At 37.9% G+C, this 18,299-nt stretch overlaps 1 protein-coding gene across 15 annotated transcripts in view; it reads right to left on the bottom strand.

Moving 5' to 3' along the window:
• Positions 1–18,299, bottom strand: part of Baz2b (bromodomain adjacent to zinc finger domain 2B) — a 285,451-nt gene that overhangs the window by 42,648 nt on the left and 224,504 nt on the right. For 14 of the 15 annotated variants that reach the window (XM_038336361.1, XM_038336370.1, XM_038336366.2 and 11 more), the window contains 6 exons: positions 17,800–18,087; positions 16,734–16,794; positions 15,906–16,014; positions 6,057–6,267; positions 1,045–1,137; positions 877–938 (listed from right to left, as the gene is read on the bottom strand). In XM_038336361.1, the coding sequence (XP_038192289.1) occupies positions 877–938; positions 1,045–1,137; positions 6,057–6,267; positions 15,906–16,014; positions 16,734–16,794; positions 17,800–18,087 (824 nt within the window). The remainder of the gene's footprint in view (positions 1–876; positions 939–1,044; positions 1,138–6,056; positions 6,268–15,905; positions 16,015–16,733; positions 16,795–17,799; positions 18,088–18,299) is intronic. The other variant, XM_038336376.1, reaches the window with a different exon arrangement.

Genomic DNA, 18,299 nt, shown 5'->3' with positions numbered 1-18,299 from the left:
AGACCCACTACTGGTTTAACTGCAGAAAAAACAAACTGTAGAGTTCTGATTCTCATCAGTCAGACACTGACTCCACTCAAGTCTCGGAGACATCACGTAAGAGCCGTCACGGAAATGGTAGGAGCCAGAGAGCTGGGGGACTGCTGCAAAAACAGTGTTTTGGAAATGGCAGGAATGTTGCAAACATGAATTCAAAATGTTTGCTTGCCAGACCATACGAGTTATTCATCCCACCATGGGTAGGGGAAGAGCTCACAAAGCCTTAACTTCAGGGATAGGGCCTCCACACATGTGGCCCAGACCCCAGAGGTCAGCCCTTCATCCATGTACATATGAACAACACTAGCTAGACTCAGGAGAGTAGAGATCACCCAGACATACTTACACACTCACACATTCAGTTGGTAGTGTTTATCTTAGAAATACGAGAACCTGAGTTCCAATATCAGAACCCACATTTAAAAAAAAAAAAAGAAAAGAAAATCCACATCTGGAAAGATGACTCCACAGTGAAGAATACTGGAGAGGACTTCGGTTTGTTCCCAGCACATACATGGTAGCTCTTAGCCATCTGTAACAACAGCTCTGGAGGATCCAACGCTTTCTTCTGGCCTCCATGAGTACCAGGCATAAATGTAGTTCAAATACACACATGGAGGCAAACACTCATTCATATAAAACAACAAGAACATGTATCTCTTGAAATATTAAAAGAAAAAATTAAAAGAAGTAAAAATTTTTAGGATGGCAACTTTCTAAACAGACAGGTATTCCCACATAACAGTGGCGATGCAGGCATCCAGGTGGAAACTGTGTCTGCATAGACGCACATTCACGGGAAGGTGGACCAGAGTCCACCGCAGCACATGAACATACCTGCTGCTTCAGAATCTTCATCTGTTCTTTCTGCTTCCGCTTCTCTTCAGCAGCCATTATTGCTGTTAAGAGAAACCAAAGCACGTCTGTCATCACAGAAACACAGGATTGGAAGGCAGACTAGGAATTCCCAGATCCCACCTTTCAGTGCATGTTACAGTCTCCTACCCTGTTGTTTTTTGGCTTCTTTGGCAACCCGTGCCTGTTCTTGCTTTTGAAGTTTTCTCAGAAGCTTAATTTGTGCTGCTTGTCTGGCTATTTCTGAAAAACACGAATTTCACAGGGTGTAATTAACATTATATACCTGATAAGCTCGAAGGATAACTGTGGAACTGGTGTGGTATCACCACGAACGACGCACACTTCAGAAAACTGCCTAGGGTAGATACAGAGCAGGCAGGAAAGCAGTTTGGTAGAGAATAACATGTTCATCCCCCCTAGAAATGGCCAGATTAGGAGACTGTGGTAGCTCTGGCACTGGAGCAGTTGAGACAAAGCGATCATGAATTTTAAAGCCCCCAAAAGTTAGAAAAGAACTGCCAAATTATTCAATCAATTCTGAAGAAAAGAATAACTGTATAAATGTGATCTCCATCACAGAGCTCATATAGGCATCTTTTCATATTGCAAGGAAAGCTTCTTTTGAGTTAAGTAGCTGCTGAGATGTAAAATATCAGCTAGCTTCAATCTTCACACACACACACACACAATCACACACATGTAAACACACAAATTTTCACATACTTGTAAAGGCAGAGACCTCTAGCCAAACTTGTATTTCACTTAGCTGTGTAAGTGATTAACTCTTTGAATCTAGTGATACTTTCACTTACATGGCAGAAGAACTAAAACTCTTAAAATAAAAAGGAAAAACAACTGGCCAGACAGACATCTTAACAAGCACACGGCTGTGTAAGGCTGCCGACTGAGTCTCATTTCCAGAACCCCTGCTGGGGAGAAAACAAACTAATCTTGAAAGTTGTTCTCTGACCTCCACATGTGCAACATGGCACATACGTATGTCATTCATACGCACATCATTATGCACATACACGAATATTATTAAAAACATTTCAATGAACAAAGGTCTTGTAACTTTAAATGACAGATAGAAGGATCCGGGGCAAAAACACTTTGGAGTCCCTCTCATCAGGAGATGGAATAAACTCTGCCCCTAGATTCTGAATTCAGCCAGTCAAAAGGATGGTCAAAAGGATGTTAGCTGAAACGAGAGAGGGCGTTCAAGGGAAGACATGTTCTCTATTGCCCCATACTCATGCCTTGCCCACCAACCAAGGACATGTTTTAGATCGGCTGCTGGATATTGAATACAAGGAGACAACTGAGCCCACACATGTGAACAATCCCAGCCAAGACCGATGAAGCTGCTCTCACTGATTCCATCTGGAAAAATGATTAGCTCATAGTGCCCTGAGTCACTGATATTTAGTGGTTGCTTGTTAGTGTAGACATGGGCAATGGATAAAGAAACCATACAATGTCATTATTCTCCTCAATGGCAAGTGTAATCTGCATGCTATTAACTCTGAAAGGGATGGAGCATATTACCTGAAACATATTTTAGAAAGTACTACTTTACAACACAGAACAACAGTTCTACATTTTGTAGCTGAAAAAGATGTTATATAAACTATATTAACTGACAATGATTGTGCATTTCCACCTTTTATTGAATGTGGCTAAAGCAAAAAATTTACATGATTTTATTTAATATTTATAGCTATTTTATAACAAATAATATTACACACAGCATATAAATAAAATGTCTAAGGCTCACAGAAGTACAGCGCAGCGAAAGCAGAAGCTCGCAGCTGCCTGATCGGCCCGTTTCCATCTCGCTTCCAGAGTTCTAGTAAGTTACCATGTAGTCTATGGAATGATGATCACTAATTTTCTACGATAGCAATTTTGTCTTAAGTAGAAAAGCCAATGTGATTTTGAAAACAGTTTCCTAAAAAGTTACTTAAGCTAAATTCTTTCTCTAATACAAGTATGGATTTCATAAATCCTAAAAATGTCATAATGAAAACAAATAATTTGCCCAAAAAGCAGATGCTAAGATTTCTTTTAAAAAATGTCTGCCTTAATTTCAAAGATAAGTATTTAGTCTCAAATAAACTCATAGCACATAGAATTAGTGTGACCTTTTAGACACATGTCCTTTCTTTGCAGCGTGACTACATCTGAAGGTGCCAGGCAGCTGTCAGCACGCCTTCTTAAGAGTCACTGGAGAAAGCACTGTTACCGCATCTCCAACTCTGTGACACCCAGCGTCAGCTGCTATTTTCTGCTGTACACAACTTGAGGTATTAGTGTGGGTCAATTAACACACAGGTTTTATTTACACACATGTGGAGCCACTGTTATATCCGAACAGTGTCAGATTTTAAACTATTCGCTGTTGCTTAATCTCTACAAAAGAAGCACACAACAAATTCATATACTTGTAAATGTAAAACTATTATTTACATATATATTATTGTGTGCAAGTGTACGTGAGTGCATGGGCCATGGCAGGTATGTAGAGGTCAGAGGACAAGTTGATGGAACCATTTTACACCTCCCACCTTGATGTAGGGGTCCCAGGGAAAAAAACTCAGATCACAAGGCCTGGGCAGGGAGTAACTTTACCCACTGAGTTATCTTGCTAGCCCAAATATAGTAACCATTTATTGTTAAATATTGAATGCTGTGGTAAGGGAGATGCTCAGAGCATGAGGACTGTTACCACCAAGCTGGCGACCTGAATTTGATCCCAAGAAGCCACATGGTGAAAGGAAAGAACCATTACCTGCAATTTGCCCTGTGACCTCCACAAGGTGTGGTGACACAAATGTATGCTATTCTTAATAAATTAATAAATGTAAATAGAAAACACTAAGTGTTTGCTTCATGTAGAGAATACACACACACTCGCACGCACACACGCACGCAAACAATAAGCACAAAAAAGGAATGTAGCCTATTACAACAAAGACAAATATGTCATGGACTAAAATCAATTTGAAATCTAGATGAATAAAATTCTGGGTAAAAGGACAATTAATTTCTTTGTTCCAACAGACCTAACATTTCAAATTTATTTAGTTATTCATTCATTCATCTTAAATATCAAATATTCATTTATTTGTTTGTTTATAATGTATACAGTGTTTTGCTTGCATCTAAGTATGCACACCAGAAGAGGGCACCAGATCTCATTATAGATGGTTGTGAGCCACCATGTGGTTGCTGGGAATTGAACTCAGGACTTCTGGAAGAGCATCCAGTTCTTTTAAACACTGAGCCCCTAACTTTTCAAATTTAAATGTTCTATTTAGATAGTACATAACGGTAAATGTATTAATAAAAACAAACAGAAAAAGAAGATATTTTGGCTACCAGTTCCCTTCGAGCACTCATTTTTAAATACAATGCGGCTACCTTTACACAAGTCTCACAAGAGTCATGGCTTTATAAATAATAATTTTTAAAACTCAGGGCCAGCAACTGTGTTTATCCCCAGGTCCCACATGGCGGAAGGAAAGGAGTCAAGCAAGCGCTCTTCTGACCTCCACACATGTGCTGTCATATACACACATGTGCTGTCATATACACACATGTGCTGTCATATACACACATGTGCTGTCATATACACACATGTGCTGTCATATACACACATGTGCACACACACACACATCGGAGAAACAATATTTCAAATGCAACTTTAAAAACATTAAACTAAAGCCAGGCGTGATGGTACATACCTTTAATCCCAGCATTCAGGAGGCAGGGGAAGGGGCAGGAGCAGGCAGAACTCCGTGAGATTGAGGCCAGCCTGGTCTACAGAGTTAATTCTAGGACAGCCAGGGCTCACAAAAAAAAATCCTATCTTGAAAAACCAACAAAAAACAAATACCGCCCCAAAACATAAAAACATTAAACTAAGTTTTAAAATTTATCTGCTCTTAATGAACAACTGGTGTTATCTAATGAAATAAACTTATAAATGTTTAACATATATTTATTATTATTGTTTGTGATGGTAAAGCTTCATTAAAAGAGAGTGACGTTCTAATGAGAATGGTAAATAAACACATAGCATCCCTGACTGCTGAGCCACTGGAAGGCTGGCTCCTAGTTGCAGAAAGATGACCAAGATCAAGCTGACAACATTTAAACGGAATAAGGTATACACGGGAACCTGTTTTAGAAATTAACAAACATGTGTAGGTGAAGCTTGAATTTGGAAATGTGTAGAAATTTCTAGAGAGAGTAATAGAAACTTGTTATGACTCCACTGACGAGGGAGAATAAGAGCTTTCTTTTCAAGGATTTTGTCCCATGAGTTTTTTTCCTATGATTTCAATTTATTTACAATTTATTTTCAATGTATTTACAATACATTTTGGATGTTTTCTCTAGGTTTTATATTTAGAGATAAAACATTCCTGAAATGACATAAAATTCTGATAGCCTTTTAACTATAATTTAATGAATAAAAATGTAAGCCATCATTATCTGTACATATATGCTCACAAGTTCAAGACATTTACACAGATGATGTGCTCCAGACAGGCTAAAGATAAAGAGGCTTCACTTCTGTCCAAAGTAGCTCAGACTCCACAGCAGAACAACTGTTTGTCATAGCATTCCTGTGTAATAAGGAATAGCTCCAAGGTACTTTATGTGTAATTCCGAATAATAAGAACATTTCGAATGAATATGAGTACTGGGAACTTAATAAATCTGCTTTCTGGTGCCCTTGTCACGCCTTCTAAAACACACCGGCCATTTCAGCATCCTGGAATTGCATATCCAGACTTCAGGAGACTGCAAACTAGAGTGCTTGGGTTAGTTGCCATAAGTGGAGTTCTCTGGCTGAAAATTTACCTACAGGTGCACAGATTTGGAGTTATTCTCAGGTACACTTAAAAAAATTGGGAGCTGTAACAAGGAGAATCCCAGGTTGGGACAACTTTAGGGCACGTGCCAAGGGCTAGCTGCTCCGGTTGTGTGCAAGCCTCTTTAACTGTAGCACGGCACAACTACTGAGGAATGGTTACAGAGTCAAAGAATTCCTTATTTAAGAGCAGTGTCAACCACTTCCAAGCCAAAAGTATAAGAAGGGTGACTGTTGGGTTTTCATGCGATTCCTAGTGACAGGGCTTCTTTCTCACCTTGAGCCTGCAGTTTCCTTAGTAATTTCGCGTCCGTGCTATCTAGGAACTCCGCACTGCCAACGTTGGGAGGGCGACCCTTCCGGCGTTTCATCCTCGACTCCTCTCTTGCTCTTGGTCTATCGGAATTGGGTGGTCTTCCTCTTCGACCTTCCATTGCCCTGATACGAGGAATGACATCCTCTTCTTTCAAAAGACACCACTGCATTCCCTGTTTGTCAGAAATACATTAAAAATAAGGGGTCAACATAACAGAAAATTCTAGTTAAAGCCAGAGTTCTTTTAATTTATAAAGCAGGTATAAAACTTAACTTTTAAAAATTAAATTTAGTTAATTTTTCTATGGTAAATTTTTAATATTCTTAGTTATTTCTTCCTTAAGTACACAGACAGTTCTGTATCTGTATCTATATGCATTATTTGTAATAGCCAGAACCTGGAAACAACCTAGATGCCCTTCAATGGAAGAATGGATAAAGAAAGTGTGGAATATATACGCATTAGAGTACTACTCAGTGGTAAAAAACAATGACATCTTGAACTTTGCATGCAAATGCATTGAAATAGAAAACACTATTCTGAGTGAGGTAACCCAGACCAAAAAGGTGAATTTGGTATGTACTCACTCCTTAGTGGTTCTAGACATAAATAAAGTTTTATTAGTTTTTCCCATTTTTGTTATCATTTTAGACACCAAATAAGCACATATCACACATGCTGATTTAAAAAAAAAGTGACATTTGTGACGGAGTGACAAGAGCACAGAGGGGTGTGTAAGCAAGTCAGCATAATGCTTCCTGCCACTGTTGAGGGCTTAGTACGAGTACCTTCTCATATTCAATGTGATTTTTATATAGTACTTCTATATTCACATAGGAAAATTTTCTGCTGGCAGCAGAGTATCTTGGTACTAGAAACCTACCAGACAGTAGTGACCTTATAATCTACATTTGTGCCCATGGCATTTAGAAAACTAGTACTTGTAGGGACTGCATATATTGGATTAGACGTAATGTCATCTAACTCTTTGATTTCAGAAAACAAGAATGGAATGCTTAGGAAATGTCAGGTTTATACTACAGCTTTAATCCCTTGAGTAGTCAAATTATTTGCAGGTAGGGACATATGGTCTAGCTCTAACTAGATATAATTAATAATACTTGACGAACTCTTGTGAGTCAGAAATTATATGATAAAAAGTAAATTTGAAAACCTGGCTCCGGATCCCCAGCATTAAGAGAAATTTTTTTTTTTTTTTTTTTGAGATTAGATTTATCTAGGTTAGCCCCGGCTGTTCTGAAACTTGCAATGTAGACCAGACTGGCCTTGAACTCAGAGGTCTGCCTTCCCCTGCCTCCATGTGTGGCTGTTTATTTTTTATTAAGGTTTAACACAAAAAAAATGTTTCCGAGAAATAATGTTCCATGACTAAGATTTAAAGAACACATATAAAAAGAAGCATTATGAAGATGATCAAAGATTATGTTTATTATTTTACACTTCTTTTTGAAGGGTTACTAATTTTCATTCTTTTACATTTTATTTAAGAAGACTGAACAAATTTGGCAACATAAAAATGGAAATATGAGATAAGTGAAGCTATACTGTAACATTGCAATATATTACTTTTTTAGAAGTTAGAGTCTATATGTGTTATTTGGAACAGGTGATCTAGAATTGCTTCTCTATTCTAATTGTATCTGAAAGATACAGAATTTTTAAACTTTTAAATTTTTATTACTTATAAATGTGTCTGTGTGTGATAATCAGAAACAACTTCATGGAACCTGTTCCCTTCAACCACCATGACCTGGGTTCCTCAGTTCCTGACTCCACTAAGTCATCTCTCCAGTCCAGAAGAAAGCCATCAAAAAATATTTTTAGGAGCTGGAGAGATGACTCAGCAGTTAAGAGCACTGATTCAGTTCCCAGCACCCACACAGCAGCACACAACTGTTTGCAACTCCAGTTCCAGGGGACCTGGCACCCTCACACATAAAACAACAACAAAAACAAAAGTTTTAAAAAAGATTTTTTTAATGTGTATGTAACGGGTGTTTTGTCTGAATGTATTCGTGTGCACCATATATGGTATTTGCAGAGTCCAGAAAGAGCACTGGATCCCTGGGACTCAACAGGTGGTTATGGCCACCACGGGTATCTGCAAGAGCAGTCGCTGCTCCTTCTGTGGAGCCATCCCCAGCTCCAAAGCAACAGTGTTTGTAATGATGAACCTAAGGCTCAGGCTACTCCGGTGTGGGTGACTGGGGCCACATCACCAAGAGTGATGAACTGAAAGCTTTAGCAGTCAGGACAGGAAACTGTCTCAGTGAATCATACACACATTATGAGACCCTAGAAATGGGAAGGGGACTAGAACCAGAGAGAACGGCTAATGCTTATGTCTTACAGGAGAAAGAACTAAAGCTGAAGACTACCTGGATATGAAAGGGAAGCCTGAAGCCAACCAGAAAACTGAGCAGGAACCACCACACTTACATAGTCATGGCCATGCTCTCACATCTCCCCCGAGCTTTGATAGTGTGCTAACAGTAAATGTGTATAGGCGGCTGAGCAACCTAAGCGGATCACTTTTCTCAGTGTGAGTGTCACGAGGGTGCTGGGAGCTACAATTCCATTCCTCTAATGGCTGATTTTCCACTTGAAAGTCCAGCACTTTGAAATGAATAAGAGATACTTCTTTTCTTCTCTTTTCTTTTTTTAATTTAAGACATGGTCTTACTATGTAGATTTTTGCTTTGGCCTAGAACGTGGGATGGGATCTTTCTCTAATATCCCTGTCTCTTGGAAGTAAAATAACTGGTTGACGTTGAAGTAGATTAATGCATTTGTTGTAACAATTTTAGATCTCTTAGTCTTAGATTATTCACCAAACAGATTTTCACAAAATATTTTCTGTAAAATTAAGTCTAAAAATAAAGTTGCAATTAAAAAAACAACAATAACCAAACTAAAGCCAACGTCGTTCTGATAGTGTGATTTGCGTCTCACTATCTAAGAGCTCACATGAATCGTTTCGGAATGTTATACCCAAAAGACAATGAATCATTAAAAAAAAAATTTACTTATTTTTATTTCATTTTCATAAATGTTTTGCCTGTCCCTATGTGAGTGAACATGCCTGGTGCTCAGAGGCTGAAGAAGGAGCTGGATCCCTTGGAACTTGGGATCCTCTGGACCGTGACTCATCTGTGGCTGGGAGCTCTGCAGAGCAGCAAGCACTCTGCACTGCTGAGCCGTATCTCTAACTCAGAAGAGCAGGGATATGAAAGACCTGGTGATTGCAGGCCCATTCCAGGTGAGAAAATTAAATAAGCCTTAGAGCTCCCAAGTGACATAGGATGCTGACTTACAAGGATTAGAAGTCTTAAAAAAATCATAGGGCATGAGCAAAGCATACGTATCAAACACTTTTACAAATATTTGAACATCCTACAACTTAATAAAAATGTTAAAATTAACATGAAGACAAGTGGGATTCTGTTGGTTTTCCTAGGCCTGGGTCTACTTCACACTGCCTTCCACCTCCAGAGCAGCACAGAGCTTACTATACTTCACACGAGGACACTGGGCAGTCAGTCTCTCTGGTTACACAGCTCATTAGTGCCACACGCTATTTTCACTACTATTTCAAATATAAAAGACAAAGAATAACTTTCTCTGGGAACAGGAGTGTCACTCATGAAACACAGTGGAGAAAGGTATGGTTTGATAATTATCTCCACAATGTTGATTATACTGTCCAACTGATCAAAGAGGTGATCTCTAAGATCACATCTTTAGAGAACTAAGCAACTTCTGTGCTTAGTTCAGAAAACAAAGGATTTGACGAAAAGCAGGGACTCGCAGACCTTCAGTAGCTCCACACTTGGGCTTACATTGTAGGTTGTCTGGTACACGCTCACTTAGCCACTAAAACCCTACCTGGTAAATGAAAGACATGAACTTCCAGGCTCCTCCCCTGTCCGTGCTGACCGTTCATGTTCCCAGAGTCCATATGTGCCAGAGCTAGGTTGCACAGGTATGGCAGTTAACAGCAGAGCTGGCGTAGAACTCTGGTTGTTGACTCCCAACCTTTGGTTCTTTACCTAGTTTAAAATAATCACCAGCACTACAACTGTGCAGAGACCATATGCTGCCAAATTATTATGATTGCTCCATTTATTCTTCATCAGAAAAGTCCTTCCATTTTAGCTGGACAGCAACAGATCGACAGGAAATTCGCCAAGTAACACAGTTCTCTGTAACTCCTACAGTAATGTACTAGCTGGGTTCTACATTCATATTAGTTTTTCTTCAAATTTAGACTTTCAATTTCATTTCTAAAGTAACAGGCATGTTCACAAATTTCCTTTGTGAGCAACAAAAAGTCTTTGGGAATAATCTGGGAACATTATTTGTCATAAATATTTACAAAGTGACTTTAAAAAGGTTATTTTATGAAAGAAGCATTTTACTTTTCTTATGGCACAATGCCACTAAACAGAATACTTCAGAAAAAAAAACACTCGGAAAATTTCTGAATGATATGTAAGTCCTCATTTGTCTATCTTTCCTCCCTTTCTCCTCTTTAGGGATCTCCTTGAACTTACTTGGTGAAGAATACAAAATGATTTTTAAAAGTTAATTAAATAGTTTCCCCATTAGAAGTCACGTAAGGCTTACAGACACTTCAAAACAACCTCGGTCATCAACGACTACTCACTGGGACGCCTTCCTGTGTTCCTATGGCCAATGAGGATAAAAGAAACAGTTCTCTCAAACTTACCAAAATCAAGACAGCACAGACATATTTTTTATTACATTGGTAACCAAAACAGTGAAATAAAATAAAAATGATGACAAACATCAGGATCAACAAGATTTTTATGATGCAATGGAACAGAATTCTGAAAAGACAAATCTATTCACAACCTTTCCACAGGGCTGCAAAGAGGCCATAGGGGCAGAGATGAGGCTGGAGACAGGCGGCTGACAGAGCACGGCCTACAGAGAACTGCCAGCTGAGGGAGTTTATGGAAATTATGAGAGCATCTGAAATCAAGCTAGCAGCAATGATGACCATTTGCTGATCCTACAAAGCTCTCACCATGTCTGTGAATTCAAACAAACAAATCTCTTTGAATACAGGTTTGGTTGGCCTCCTTCCTTCTAGAGCCTCTGTTCTTGAATTAAGGGTGTCTGCTTTAGTTGTTAAAGATAATCATTACACTGTTTTTCTTCACCTAAACGTTGACACCCATGAAATGGTTCTCACTTTTCATCTTGTAATATACACAAACACTAATTTCAACCAATGTTTGCTATCACCAAATACATAGGTAATTACTATCATAAGCTCCTAAATACTGAATAAAAATGGTTAATTTTTAGAAAATGTTTTTATCACTTCAAACATTACTTTCTGGCAGAAATTACCTCCTAAATTTTATCTATCTGATAATATTTTTGGAATATTTTTATTATTTTTCTGTTTTAAGTAAAATTAGAATGAAGAATTGATGTTACTCTAGCATATCATAAAAGGAAGAATAAAGATGTGATGTAGAAACTATATTCCCAAGTAAAAAGATCAATTTGAGTTTTAAACTCAAATATATGTATTATATACAGAGCACCTAAAATCTTTATGTTCAATTTCCTGCATTTGAAAAATAAAAATTTTCTTAGTTTCATTGCATTACAAAGTAGAGAGGTATTATTTTAAAAACAAAACAAAACAAAACAAAACAAACTGTCTTCCACATTATGCACTTGTAGGGCAAAAGGGTCAGCCAAAGAAACCAACCAATCCCTGAGCATGAAATCTTAACACTCTGACCCTGAACCCAAAGCCAGTGAATAAACACTTTAGCCCTGAACCAAGAACCTAAGAAACATACACTTTGGCCAGGGAACCAGAGCCAGTGAAAGAAATATGCGCTGGCCCCAAAACTAGAGCCAAGGGTTAAAAAGGGGCAATAAAAGAAACACAATTTGGCCCTGATACCAGAGCCAACTCTGCTCCTAATAAACGAAACTAACCAATCTTGGAGCAGAAAATCTTCTGCTTGGGAAAACTCCATCCCTAAGAAGCCCTACATGAGTTTCCCTGCCAATTCAGGTACAAGCTGTCCTTTTCCACACAGGCAGAGGTAGTACCTCTCCTGGACTCTTCCTTCCAAAATAAATCTCTTTCTTAAAGGAGTTTTGGGTAAAGCTCATCTTTGGCTATTCCCTTAGAAGGGCTGAGCATAAAACTAACTTTTCACCCCAGAAGGAGGCGACTTCTGCATTTCTGCAAGGGCGTCCTCTTCAGCAAAGTGAAGGAGAAAAAGAGACACCTTGGGCATCTCTGCTAGGATGTTCACTTAGGGGAACAAAACAGAGCTCAGCAGTAAAGGCTCTACTAAGAGAGGAGCAGGATCACTACATCCTGGGAGGAGACCATCCCCACTGCACCCGGCTTCAGGTATAGCCTGACTTCTCAGTAAGTCAGGACCCAGCTGCCAGAGTTCCCAACAAGTCCAGACACCTCCCCTCCAGAGCTGTAACACTTACGGTACTTGATTCAACTAAATTTTAGAACATAGAAAAAACACAAAAGAGAATAATGAAACAATCTACTCTACCATGACCAATTAAAGCCATTATCAAGTTTGATATACTAAATGTTTTTTCTCCTTTTTGGATTTTTGTTGTTGTTATATTTTAAAACACAGATCCAAGATGCAGATCTGGATGGTCTCAACTTGGCAATCTTCCCTCCTTTTCCATCCACTGGTGGTATTGCAGACATGCAACACCATACCAACTAGGCTCCTTTTGGTGTATGAAATTTTGTTTTTAATATATGCTTTGACATCAAACTTTTCTAAAATTTATATAAAGTTAGAAATGTTTTATACACACAGAAAACTTTATTTTGTGACAATAATGTATTTGTGCCAAACGGTATTTTATAACTTTCAGAAATTTAGCTAATCAAATGTCCTTTCTGTTTTGTGCTTGCCTGGCTGCTGTTGAATTGGCAAAGCTGGGGAAACGTGGGAAAGTGTGGTTTGTCCTGGCTGAATGTTCCTCCAGTGCAAAGCCTTCATCATGGTGATCGCACCTCAGACCTTCCCCATGATATGTCATAGTGGATGGAATTAACAACAATCCCAAAAGGTGACCACCATAGACAAGAAGAAAATCACCAAAAGGTCAAAGATCAAGTCCTTTGTGAAAGTTGACAACCATATAGCATCAAGCCAACAAGGACCTGCAGACAGGCAGACTAGGTCAAGCCTCAGCAAGGGCACAGACAGCTTCTGACTTAGATTGTTGTTCCATGTCGGCTACTCTAATAAAAGGACACCCTGTTAATTTTCACAGAAAATTCTTACATAATTATATAAATTTTTTGTTAATACTATGCACAAACATATAAATGTTTTATATGAAAATATATGACTTTGTACCTATAAGAATTCTGAAAGCATGAATATTTCTAATACTTTAAGTAAAACATTTTCTTTGGTACTTTTAATCATATCTCTCTAAAAGTATCTTGGAATGAAGTGAACTTACTAATTTTTCTGAGCTAAAAAGTGGTGTCAGCGGGCTGGAGAGATGGCTCAGCGGTTAAGAGCATTGCCTGCTCTTCCAAAGATCTGGAGTTCAATTCCCAGCAACCACATGGTGGCTCACAACCATCTGTAATGAGGTCTGGTGCCCTCTTCTGGCCTGCAGCCATACATGCAGACAGAATATTGTATACATAATAAATAAATATTTTTTTAAAAAGTGGTGTCAGCGTTCATGTTATCGTGACTGTGCACTCTGAAATGTTAGCTGCTCAACATGTTGCAGCTCTAAGAATTCATCTAAGTTCCTAGCTGGAATTGATTATAACAAGACACTACGCATTTGCAAGAACACTGACTGTGTTTAATAAAAAGTGAATGAATGTCAAAGAACACTCTGCTCCATGTAATGAGGCTTTATAGATTAAGTCTAATTATTATTGATACAATACAAAAATACTTCATGTATTGAATAGCAATTAACTTTCCTCTCAGAACAAAAGTCTATTGAATTAAAAAGCATGAAGATGATTTTGTTATAAAGACCTAAAACATGAACCAAAGATTAAAAATAAGAATTTCTAATAATTTTTGCCTTCCAAAATGTTTGTGACTAAAAATTTGAACTAGTGTGTAAGGAGTTTATCTAAAACACCGAGGCTAACTACAATCCAAAAAAAAAAAAAAAAAGTCTGTTAACAAACTGCGTTGAAATAAAAAAATTTAACTTTAAAAAAATAATTGAAGGTTCTTAAAAAAATAGGTCATGCGGGCTCTTATAAAATAATAATTGAAAACCCTATATTTCTATGTAGAAATTTAAAAACCTCAGATTTTTGGTATTGTAAAACTAACAGTGAAAAAGACATATCAAAATTTGTGCGATTTCACAAAGAAATTTTTAATTCGGGGGGGGGGGATAACACAAAAACCAAAACATTTCTGTGTGTCATAATTGGTCCAAGGAGGAAGAAGCTCAATCATATGAACCTATTTGAAACATTTTCTTTGCATGTTATCTCATTTTAACTTGGCCATAATCTTATAAGGCAACAATATTTTAACTCTTGTCTTTATATGACAGATGAAGAAACTGAAGGAAAATGAACATTATTCTATTATTTGGAATAACAAAACTGTGCATGGGGACCAAGAATCTTCATTTCATCACTCCCTAAACTAGAAATGCTTTCAACAGTCAAGATGCCAGGAATCTAATAAACATTCACAGATAAATATATGGGTCAAAGAATGATCTCCAAGGAAATATCAGAGAAAGGAGACCTTCTTGGGAAGTTGTTTTTGGAAGGGAGTGTAAGGTAATATATATCTAATTCACAAGTAAAATGACAGCTGTGGTGATATTAATTAAAAGCCCAATTCCTGCAAAGCACTAGAATTTCCACTCACCTAATACTAAGGATCTCTACTTCCCAAATTAAAAATACATGTAAACAGACACAATGTGCTGTGATCAGATGACAAAACCCTGTCCCCAAGCCACATGATTTTCACATGATGTTCCAAACTCTTTGTAGGGTCTCATGAACTGCCTGTTCAAAATGGTTTTTCTAAAACTGTTTTACCTATTTGTAAATGTGTTCATATTTCACATGAACAATGTAGGTATTTTCATACATATATAAAGTACAAAACTGTTGATACAATTAATAAGCCAGTAAGAGCTGATTGATCTACATATGAAAAGCATCTATCTCTTACATCAAAGTCCTCTGCTGCTGGAACAGTGCGCGAGGGTCTTAGGAGTGATCCTCTCAGAACTGTGTGTGTAAGTGCAGGAGTGAGCTAACAAAGGGGACCATCTAGAATCAGTGAGATCTACTTCATTTAGGTTACAGTACTCCTTTCTGGTTCAAAGACTACTTTAAAAGGTAGATCCTATGGTCCACTCAGAGGCTTCATAGACGCCACCCAGTCAGTTTTAAACTGAAGCTGAAATTGCCCTTTGTGATAGTAACTAGTCCACTTTTGCTGAGACAGTAAAATAAAAAAAATAAATAAATAAAAATCATGTTTTTCCACTTTAGGTTTTAATAATTACAATCCATCTTTAATGTGCAGTTAGCTTTCAAGACATAAATGTCTTTCATATTTCATGAAGAAGCTATACTTAGGTGAGCAATGTAGGCTAAGCACGTAAGACCCATACAAGAGAATGTTTTGTACCAAGGAACCTCATCTGAGAAAGAAGTGCATTTTCCCTCTGCATTAGAATGCAGTATCAGAACCAAATGTATGGGACACGGAGAAAAGTATTTACCTTGATCACTTCAGGGAACTGCCTAAGCTTCTTTCCGCATGGTGCATAATATGCCACTTCTCCTTGAAGGCGCCCACCAAAGTTTCTTACTCTTGTGTCTCTCTGCCAGCTACATATAACAGAAGTGAGCATTACAGGACACTTGATTTTATTAAGAAAACTTTTAAAAAGTTGGAAAAAGTACACATGCTCTTCAGAAAAGATTAAAAAATAAAAAATAAACATGTAATCATATAATCCAAATATACTTATTACTAAAATGATTTAGACTTTTAGCTAACTGATTCATCTAGAAAATTAAAGACTTGGGAACATTAAAATATCAGAAATCACAGTTGGAATTACATTGAGGGTTTACACGTTTGAGTAACTCCTCAATGCACATGGTTATTTCTTGCAATAGCAGAAAGCTCCACATGTGAAAAGCACACAAATGCCTCTCTATGTCTGGGGCCCTGAAACCCAGTCTGAACTGGTACCTATAACTGGAATCAGTTAAACCAATCTCTCCTTGAGTACTCTGGCCTTAACCCATGACATCTTCCACTGTCCTTTACTTATATCTTGGCAAAGCCTTCTGACAGTATTGTTCCGGCTCCTTGACATATGACTGGCTGTTGGTTCATTCCAGTAACATGAGCCCATCAGACACTGACACCTTCCTTCCCTTCATGTGAGCTTAGGTGCACTTTCAGTTTTCTGCTGAATCAACATTTTGCCCCTTGTTACGTCTTTTCTGTTCTAACCAATAATTTTGTAGAGAGGAGAGCATAGGAACTCAAGCCTGTATGAGACATGCATGAACACGGAGGGCCTTGTGCGGCATACCCGTATTCCAGAGGCACACGCAGCTCGCGCTCATCCGTCCCTCTTCTTCTCTTGGATGGACCTTAAAGAAAAGCCAACCAGGACATGAAATATAAAAATGGACACACGGGAGTTTCCTGATAGTTCAGAAATTTTTCTTTGAAAATTACATAACAGATTATTGGTATATTTATGAAAACTGTATTATTTCTAATTTTTTTTAAACAAAGCATATTACATAAGACAAAAGTGTTTCACTCTTGTGGCCTAAGACAGACAGGCAGACAGACAGGCTTTCTCTTGAACAGAACAGTGCATAGCTTTGCTCCTGTCATGAGTAGAAGCAACAATCAGGAAGGAAACAGATTCAAAAACCAATTCATTCTCTGCTTGGAAGGTCTAGGTTTTTTTTTAGATAGATGCTACAAATTCTAACAGTTGGCTCAAATACTGAAAGAGAATTTAATTTCTGTGTGCATATGGATATCCATAGCCCAAAACAGTACCAGGCCTTTAACTAATCATAACTGCACAAAAGAGGACTGTGCTTTATGTATATTTTCAAGACAACTGAACATAAATATAAAATTAGTCGGACACCATGCTTATTTGTTGAAATAAAAATTTAGAAAGTGCCAATGAAAGTAAATTAATTAAAACAATAGCCAAATATTGTACTATATAACCCGTATTTTCTTAGTTATTGAATGAGAACAGTAGCTTTGGATTGTTAAATGGAGGATCTTTTAAAATGAAAACGCCTAGACATTTATTAAAAATATGTAAAAATATAGTATGATATGGACTAAGACTGCTACTCATTCAAAAAAACAAAAAGAAAAAAGAACAGAAACAAAACCAAAAAGGATTCAAAATCAAGAGGGATCATCAGTTAAAAACCACAGGGGAAAAAATTAAAGTATCAGGCACTAGATTAAGTCTTTTTAAAATACATGTTTCTTACTTAGGCAATCTAAAACCTAGATGCAATACTTGATTACGAGATATTCTCCTGAAAACTGTGTAACTAGCAATCCTTGCTGCAGTCTGACTTGACTTTACATCGATAAAAATAAACTGTAGGTACCAGAGTGTGGACTTGAAGTGAGTGTGGAAGAAGAAGTGCCAAGAAAAGCAGGAGACGGGGACTCAGAGCACAGGGCGGCAGGAGCGGAGCCTGGGGCGCCTCCTGTGTGGAGGCTGTGAGGTGAGGAGTGAGCTGTGAGATTGATGGGAGGGCTTTTGGCAGAGGAGCTTGTCTGGTTCAGGTTCGTGGCAGTTTTCTCTCCTTCAGTGTCACTATCTGATTCCTCCTGGTCTTTCTCATCGTCGTCTTCTGAGCCTTCTGTATCTGATTCTGAATTACTATCTGATTCTGGGAAGTAAAGAAGCACTTGGATATTATAACTAAGTCACAACCAATCACTTGCAGCTTGCACCTAAAGGGAGTAGTTCAGAAACCGGTATTGCAACTGAGAATTCGAGGAAGCAATTCCCAAGACTAAGAGCAAATGTTAAAATTAGCATCTTATAAGCTATTTGAATCAAGTGTATGAAGACAATGGTTCTGCAAACTTCTCTTAAAAG

The sequence above is a fragment of the Arvicola amphibius genome, chromosome 7, assembly GCF_903992535.2.
Source record: "Arvicola amphibius chromosome 7, mArvAmp1.2, whole genome shotgun sequence".
Classification (NCBI taxonomy): domain Eukaryota; kingdom Metazoa; phylum Chordata; class Mammalia; order Rodentia; family Cricetidae; genus Arvicola; species Arvicola amphibius.
This window is presented reverse-complemented; position numbering and strand designations above follow the sequence as displayed.